This window comes from Entelurus aequoreus, linkage group LG04 (assembly GCF_033978785.1).
Source record: "Entelurus aequoreus isolate RoL-2023_Sb linkage group LG04, RoL_Eaeq_v1.1, whole genome shotgun sequence".
NCBI lineage: Eukaryota > Metazoa > Chordata > Actinopteri > Syngnathiformes > Syngnathidae > Entelurus > Entelurus aequoreus.
Window position 1 is genome coordinate 8,480,923 of NC_084734.1, and position 10,000 is coordinate 8,490,922.

At 39.5% G+C, this 10,000-nt stretch overlaps 1 protein-coding gene across 1 annotated transcript in view; it reads right to left on the reverse strand.

Annotated features, from left to right (window-relative positions):
• Window positions 1–10,000, reverse strand: part of LOC133648242 (uncharacterized protein C3orf85-like) — a 24,665-nt gene that overhangs the window by 1,807 nt on the left and 12,858 nt on the right. The window contains exons 3-4 of the mRNA XM_062044140.1: window positions 9,922–10,000; window positions 7,777–7,862 (exon numbers count right to left, since the gene is read on the reverse strand). The exon at window positions 9,922–10,000 is cut by the window's right edge and continues 46 nt beyond it. Of these exons, the coding sequence (XP_061900124.1) occupies window positions 7,777–7,862; window positions 9,922–10,000 (165 nt within the window). The remainder of the gene's footprint in view (window positions 1–7,776; window positions 7,863–9,921) is intronic.

The window sequence follows — 10,000 nt, forward strand, 5'->3', positions numbered from 1 at the left end:
GACTGGACTCTCACTATTATGTTAGATCCACTATGGACTGGACTCTCACACTATTATGTTAGATCCACTATGGACTGGACTCTCACTATTATGTTAGATCCACTATGAACTGGACTCTCACTATTATGTTAGATCCACTATGGACTGGACTCTCACTATTATGTTGGATCCACTATGGACTGGACTCTCACACTATTATGTTAGATCCACTATGGACTGGACTCTCACACTATTATGTTAGATCCACTATGGACTGGACTCTCACACTATTATGTTAGATCCACTATGGACTGGACTCTCACTATTATGTTAGATCCACTATGGACTGGACTCTCACACTATTATGTTAGATCCACTATGAACTGGCCTCTCACTATTATGTTAGATCCACTATGGACTGGACTCTCACACTATTATGTTAGATCCACTATGGACTGGACTCTCACACTATTATGTTAGATCCACTATGGACTGGACTCTCACACTATTATGTTAGATCCACTATGGACTGGACTCTCACTATTATGTTAGATCCACTATGGACTGCACTCTCACACTATTATGTTAGATCCAATATGGACTGGACTCTCACACTATTATGTTAGATCCACTATGGACTGGACTCTCACACTATTATGTTAGATCCACTATGGACTGGACTCTCACTATTATGTTAGATCCACTATGAACTGGACTCTCACTATTATGTTAGATCCACTATGGACTGGACTCTCACACTATTATGTTAGATCCACTATGGACTGGACTCTCTCACTATTATGTTAGATCCACTATGGACTGGACTCTCACACTATTATGTTAGATCCACTATGGACTGGACTCTCACACTATTATGTTAGATCCACTATGGACTGGACTCTCACACTATTATGTTAGATCCACTATGGACTGGACTCTCTCATTATTATGTTAGATCCACTATGGACTGGACTCTCACACTATTATGTTAGATCCACTATGGACTGCACTCTCACACTATTATGTTAGATCCACTATGGACTGGACTCTCACTATTATGTTAGATCCACTATGGACTGGACTCTCACACTATTATGTTAGATCCACTATGGACTGGACTCTCACTATTATGTTAGATCCACTATGAACTGGACTCTCACTATTATGTTAGATCCACTATGGACTGGACTCTCACTATTATGTTGGATCCACTATGGACTGGATTCTCACACTATTATGTTAGATCCACTATGGACTGGACTCTCACACTATTATGTTAGATCCACTATGGACAGGACTCTCACACTATTATGTTAGATCCACTATGGACTGGACTCTCACTATTATGTTAGATCCACTATGGACTGGACTCTCACACTATTATGTTAGATCCACTATGAACTGGCCTCTCACTATTATGTTAGATCCACTATGGACTGGACTCTCACACTATTATGTTAGATCCACTATGGACTGGACTCTCTCACTATTATGTTAGATCCACTATGGACTGGACTCTCACACTATTATGTTAGATCCACTATGGACTGGACTCTCACACTATTATGTTAGATTCACTATGGACTGGACTCTCTCACTATTATGTTAGATCCACTATGGACTGGACTCTCACACTATTATGTTAGATCCACTATGGACTGGACTCTCACACTATTATGTTAGATCCACTATGGACTGGACTCTCACACTATTATGTTAGATCCACTATGGACTGGACTCTCACACTATTATGTTAGATCCACTATGGACTGGACTCTCACACTATTATGTTAGATCCACTATGGACTGGACTCTCACTATTATGTTAGATCCACTATGGACTGGACTCTCACACTATTATGTTAGATCCACTATGGACTGGACTCTCACTATTATGTTAGATCCACTATGGAATGGACTCTCACAATATTATGTTAGATCCACTATGGACTGGACTCACTATTATGTTAGATCCACTATGGACTGGACTCTCACACTATTATGTTAGATCCACTATGGACTGGACTCTCACACTATTATGTTAGATCCACTATGGACTGGACTCTCACACTATTATGTTAGATCCACTAAGGACTGGACTCACTATTATGTTAGATCCACTATGGACTGGACTCTCACACTATTATGTTAGATCCACTATGGACTGGACTCTCACACTATTATGTTAGATCCACTATGGACTGGACTCTCACACTATTATGTTAGATCCACTATGGACTGGACTCTCACACTATTATGTTAGATCCACTATGGACTGGACTCTCACTATTATGTTAGATCCACTATGGACTGGACTCTCACTATTATGTTAGATCCACTATGGACTGGACTCTCACTATTATGTTAGATCCACTATGGACTGGACTCTCACTATTATGTTAGATCCACTATGGACTGGACTCTCACACTATTATGTTAGATCCACTATGGACTGGACTCTCACTATTATGTTAGATCCACTATGGACTGGACTCTCACACTATTATGTTAGATCCACTATGGACTGGACTCTCACTATTATGTTAGATCCACTATGGACTGGACTCTCACTATTATGTTGGATCCACTATGGACTGGACTCTCACACTATTATGTTAGATCCACTATGGACTGGACTCTCACACTATTATGTTAGATCCACTATGGACTGGACTCTCACTATTATGTTGGATCCACTATGGACTGGACTCTCACTATTATGTTAGATCCACTATGGACTGGACTCTCACTATTATGTTAGATCCACTATGGACTGGACTCTCACTATTATGTTAGATCCACTATGGACTGGACTCTCACACTATTATGTTAGATCCACTATGGACTGGACTCTCACTATTATGTTAGATCCACTATGGAATGGACTCTCACAATATTATGTTAGATCCACTATGGACTGGACTCTCACTATTATGTTAGATCCACTATGGACTGGACTCTCACACTATTATGTTAGATCCACTATGGACTGGACTCTCACACTATTATGTTAGATCCACTATGGACTGGACTCTCACACTATTATGTTAGATCCACTATGGACTGGACTCTCACTATTATGTTAGATCCACTATGGACTGGACTCTCACTATTATGTTAGATCCACTATGGACTGGACTCTCACTATTATGTTAGATCCACTATGGACTGGACTCTCACACTATTATGTTAGATCCACTATGGACTGGACTCTCACTATTATGTTAGATCCACTATGGACTGGACTCTCACTATTATGTTAGATCCACTATGGACTGGACTCTCACACTATTATGTTAGATCCACTATGGACTGGACTCTCACTATTATGTTAGATCCACTATGGACTGGACTCTCACTATTATGTTAGATCCACTATGAACTGGACACTCACTATTATGTTAGATCCACTATGGACTGGACTCTCACACTATTATGTTAGATCCACTATGGACTGGACTCTCACACTTTTATGTTAGATCCACTATGGACTGGACTCTCACACTATTATGTTAGATCCACTATGCACTAGACTCTCACACTATTATGTTAGATCCACTATGGACTGGACTCTCACACTATTATGTTAGATCCACTATGGACTGGACTCTCACACTATTATGTTAGATCCACTATGGACTGGACTCTCACTATTATGTTAGATCCACTATGGACTGGACTCTCACTATTATGTTAGATCCACTATGGACTGGACTCTCACTATTATGTTAGATCCACTATGGACTGGACTCTCACACTATTATGTTAGATCCACTATGGACTGGACTCTCACTATTATGTTAGATCCACTATGGACTGGACTCTCACTATTATGTTAGATCCACTATGAACTGGACTCTCACTATTATGTTAGATCCACTATGGACTGGACTCTCACACTATTATGTTAGATCCACTATGGACTGGACTCTCACACTTTTATGTTAGATCCACTATGGACTGGACTCTCACACTATTATGTTAGATCCACTATGGACTGGACTCTCACACTATTATGTTAGATCCACTATGGACTGGACTCTCACACTATTATGTCAGATCCACTATGGACTGGACTCTCACACTATTATGTTAGATCCACTATGGACTGGACTCTCACTATTATGTTAGATCCACTATGGACGGGACTCTCACACTATTATGTTAGATCCACTATGGACTGGACTCTCACACTATTATGTTAGATCCACTATGGACTGGACTCTCACACTATTATGTTAGATACACTATGGACTGGACTCTCACACTATTATGTTAGATCCACTATGGACTGGACTCTCACACTATTATGTTAGATCCACTATGGACTGGACTCTCACACTATTATGTTAGATCCACTATGGACTGGACTCTCACACTATTATGTTAGATCCACTATGGACTGGACTCTCACACTATTATGTTAGATCCACTATGGACTGGACTCTCACACTATTATGTTAGATCCACTATGGACTGGACTCTCACTATTATGTTAGATCCACTATGGACTGGACTCTCACTATTATGTTAGATCCACTATGGACTGGACTCTCACACTATTATGTTAGATCCACTATGGACTGGACTCTCACTATTATGTTAGATCCACTATGGACTGGACCCTCACTATTATGTTAGATCCACTATGAACTGGACTCTCACTATTATGTTAGATCCACTATGGACTGGACTCTCACACTATTATGTTAGATCCACTATGGACTGGACTCTCACACTTTTATGTTAGATCCACTATGGACTGGACTCTCACACTATTATGTTAGATCCACTATGGACTGGACTCTCACACTATTATGTTAGATCCACTATGGACTGGACTCTCACACTATTATGTTAGATCCACTATGGACTGGACTCTCACACTATTATGTTAGATCCACTATGGACTGGACTCTCACTATTATGTTAGATCCACTATGGACGGGACTCTCACTATTATGTTAGATCCACTATGGACTGGACTCTCACACTATTATGTTAGATCCACTATGGACTGGACTCTCACACTATTATGTTAGATCCACTATGGACTGGACTCTCACACTATTATGTTAGATCCACTATGGACTGGTCTCTCACTATTATGTTAGATCCACTATGGACTGGACTCTCACACTATTATGTTAGATCCACTATGGACGGGACTCTCACTATTATGTTAGATCCACTATGGACTGGACTCTCACACTATTATGTTAGATCCACTATGGACTGGACTCTCACACTATTATGTTAGATCCACTATGGACTGGACTCTCACACTATTATGTTAGATCCACTATGGACGGGACTCTCACTATTATGTTAGATCCACTATGGACTGGACTCTCACACTATTATGTTAGATCCACTATGGACTGGACTCTCACACTATTATGTTAGATCCACTATGGACTGGACTCTCACTATTATTTTAGATCCACTATGGACGGGACTCTCACTATTATGTTAGATCCACTATGGACTGGACTCTTATCTTATACTGGACTTTTATCCTGTGGTGTACCTCAGGGATCAATACTAGGACCTAAATTATTCAATCTCTATATAAATGACATTTGTAAAGTTACAAAAGATTTAAAGTTAGTATTATTTGCGGATGATACAACAGCGTTTTGTTCAGGAGAGAACACACAGGAGATAATACAAATAATAGCAGAAGAAATTAACAAATTAAAAAGATGGTTTGACAAAAACAGACTATCGTTGAATCTTAGTAAAACTAAAATAATGCTATTTGGTAATAGTAGAAGAGAAAGTCAAACACAAATACAAATAGACGGAATAGAAATTGAAAGAGTAAATGAAACCAAATTTCTAGGTATAATGATTGATGATAAATTGAACTGGAAATCTCACGTAAAAAATATACAACATAAAGTAGCAAGAAACACGTCAATAATGAATAAAGCAAAACATGTTCTAGACCAAAAATCACTTCATATTCTCTACTGCTCACTAGTGTTACCATATCTGAGCTACTGTGTAGAAATATGGGGAAATAATTACAAAAGTACACTTCATTCATTAACGGTGTTACAAAAAAGATCAGTTAGAATAATACATAATGTTGGATATAGAGAACATACAAATCCTTTATTTATTGAATCAAAGATACTGAAATTCCACGACATAGTGAATTTGCAAACAGCTAAAATTATGCACAAAGCAAACTATAACCTGCTACCCAAGAATATACAACAATTCTTCTCAACAAAAGAGGAGAAATATAATCTTAGAGAAAAATGTAATTTAAAACATTTGTACGCACGTACAACACTTAAGACCTTCAGTATATCAGTATGTGGAATTAAATTATGGAATGGATTAAGCAAAGCAATCAAACAATGTACTAATATGATCCACTTCAAGAAACTCTTCAAACTTAAAGTGTTTACAAAGTACAAAGAAGAAGAACCATGACAAACATTTTCAATTTATTTCATCCATTCATTCATCCATTCTTAAAGTAATCTTACTTATCTCATCATATGAAATATGACTTTCTTCACCAATTATTATTATTAAATTCTTACTATTATTTATTTATTTATTTTTATTGTGATTACATATGGAGTTTATTGTGAAAAAATTGAGAACAGGAAGTGAATAAAAAAAGTTTCAGCAACTATTATGTAAAGAAAAGGGGTAGGATTAAATAAGCTCTGCTTCTTCCTACTCCTTTTCGAACATGTTGAAAAGAGAAACTGGAAATTGTGATATATCATGTTGTATGCTTGCATGTTCGAAATAAACTCAAACTCAACTCAACTCTCACACTATTATGTTAGATCCACTATGGACTGGACTCTCACACTATTATGTTAGATCCACTATGGACTGGACTCTCACACTATTATGTTAGATCCACTATGGACTGGACTCTCACTATTATGTTAGATCCACTATGGACTGGACTCTCACTATTATGTTAGATCCACTATGGACTGGACTCTCACACTATTATGTTAGATCCACTATGGACTGGACTCTCACTATTATGTTAGATCCACTATGGACTGGACTCTCACACTATTATGTTAGATCCACTATGGACTGGACTCTCACACTATTATGTTAGATCCACTATGGACTGGACTCTCACACTATTATGTTAGATCCACTATGGACTGGACTCTCACTATTATGTTAGATCCACTATGGACTGGACTCTCACACTATTATGTTAGATCCACTATGGACTGGACTCTCACACTATTATGTTAGATCCACTATGGACTGGACTCTCACACTATTATGTTAGATCCACTATGGACTGGACATATGCGGTCCTCTCCAAGGTTTTTCATAGTCATTCACATCGACGTCCCACTGGGTTGTGAGTTTTTCCTTGTCCTTATGTGGGCTCTGTACCGCGGATGTCATCGTGGCTTGTACAGCCCTTTGAGACACTTGTGAATTAGGGCTATATAAATAAACATTGATTGATTGATTGATTGATTGATCAACAACATCAATAAACATTAGGGAGGAAAACTCCCATTCCAATGAAATAATTGTGTTCATAAAGTTATCTAGCTTTTGTGTAGAACTGTTTTATCACTTGGTCACTTTTGTTGCCAGGCAGAAAATGTGGGACTCTAAAAAGAAAGATGGCTGACATTTATGCAGTAAAAAGGCTGGGAGAAGAAACTCAAAACAAAATAAATAATCTGTATTAAAATACAAAAACAAGTATTGGAAAAGAAGCCCTTTTTTTACCACAGCGCCCTCTGCTGGACCCCGGCCTCACCCCAAGACTGTGTGACTTACTCGGCCACGGAGCGGTCAAACATCAGGTTGCCCATGTCCATGTAGAACTGGGCGTCAGTTCTCAGCGCGGTCCAGTACTCGTTGGCCTGAGACACACAAATGTAGAAATGAACACACAAGCACTATCACAATGTAGAAATGAACACACAAGCACTGTCACAATGTAGACATGAACACACAAGCACTGTCACAATGTAGACATGAACACACAAGCACTGTCACAATGTAGAAATGAAAACACAAGCACTGTCACAATGTAGACATGAACACACAAGCACTGTCACAATGTAGACATGAACACACAAGCACGGTCACAATGTAGAAATGAACACACAAGCACTATCACAATGTAGAAATGAACACACAAGCACTGTCACAATGTAGACATGAACACACAAGCACTGTCACAATGTAGACATGAACACACAAGCACGGTCACAATGTAGACATGAACACAAGCACGGTCACAATGTAGACATGAACACACAAGCACTGTCACAATGTAGACATGAACACACAAGCACTGTCACAATGTAGACATGAACACACAAGCACTGTCACAATGTAGACATGAACACACAAGCACGGTCACAATGTAGACATGAACACACAAGCACGGTCACAATGTAGACATGAACACAGAAGCACTGTCACAATGTAGACATGAACACACAAGCACGGTCACAATGTAGACATGAACACACAAGCACTGTCACAATGTAGACATGAACACACAAGCACGGTCACAATGTAGACATGAACACACAAGCACGGTCACAATGTAGACATGAACACACAAGCACGGTCACAATGTAGACATGAACACACAAGCACGGTCACAATGTAGACATGAACACACAAGCACTGTCACAATGTAGACATGAACACACAAGCACTGTCACAATGTAGACATGAACACACAAGCACTGTCACAATGTAGACATGAACACACAAGCACTGTCACAATGTAGACATGAACACACAAGCACTGTCACAATGTAGACAAGAACACACAAGCACTGTCACAATGTAGACATGAACACACAAGCACTGTCACAATGTAGACATGAACACACAAGCACTGTCACAATGTAGACATGAACACACAAGCACGGTCACAATGTAGACATGAACACACAAGCACTGTCACAATGTAGACATGAACACACAAACACGGTCACAATGTAGACATGAACACACAAGCACGGTCACAATGTAGACATGAACACACAAGCACTGTCACAATGTAGACATGAACACACAAGCACTGTCACAATGTAGACATGAACACACAAGCACTGTCACAATGTAGACATGAACACACAAGCACTGTCACAATGTAGACATGAACACACAAGCACTGTCACAATGTAGACATGAACACACAAGCACTGTCACAATGTAGACATGAACACACAAGCACTGTCACAATGTAGAAATGAACACACAAGCACGGTCACAATGTAGACATGAACACACAAGCACTGTCACAATGTAGACATGAACACACAAGCACGGTCACAATGTAGACATGAACACACAAGCACGGTCACAATGTAGACATGAACACACAAGCACTGTCACAATGTAGACATGAACACACAAGCACTGTCACAATGTAGAAATGAACACACAAGCACTGTCACAATGTAGACATGAACACACAAGCACGGTCACAATGTAGACATGAACACACAAGCACGGTCACAATGTAGACATGAACACACAAGCACGGTCACAATGTAGACATGAACACACAAGCACGGTCACAATGTAGACAAGAACACACAAGCACGGTCACAATGTAGACATGAACACACAAGCACTTTCACAATGTAGACATGAACACACAAGCACTGTCACAATGTAGACGTGAACACACAAGCACCGTCACAATGTAGACATGAACACACAAGCACGGTCACAATGTAGACATGAACACACAAGCACGGTCACAATGTAGACATGAACACACAAGCACGGTCACAATGTAGACATGAACACACAAGCACGGTCACAATGTAGACATGAACACACAAGCACTTTCACAATGTAGACATGAACACACAAGCACTGTCACAATGTAGACGTGAACACACAAGCACGGTCACAATGTAGACATGAAGTTAATAAAGGTGGGGTCACCTGCTCCTGGATGGTGTAACCCCACTGGTTCTGGGAACTGTGGGGGTCCCAGTATCCTGACTGTCTTTTCAGCCGGATG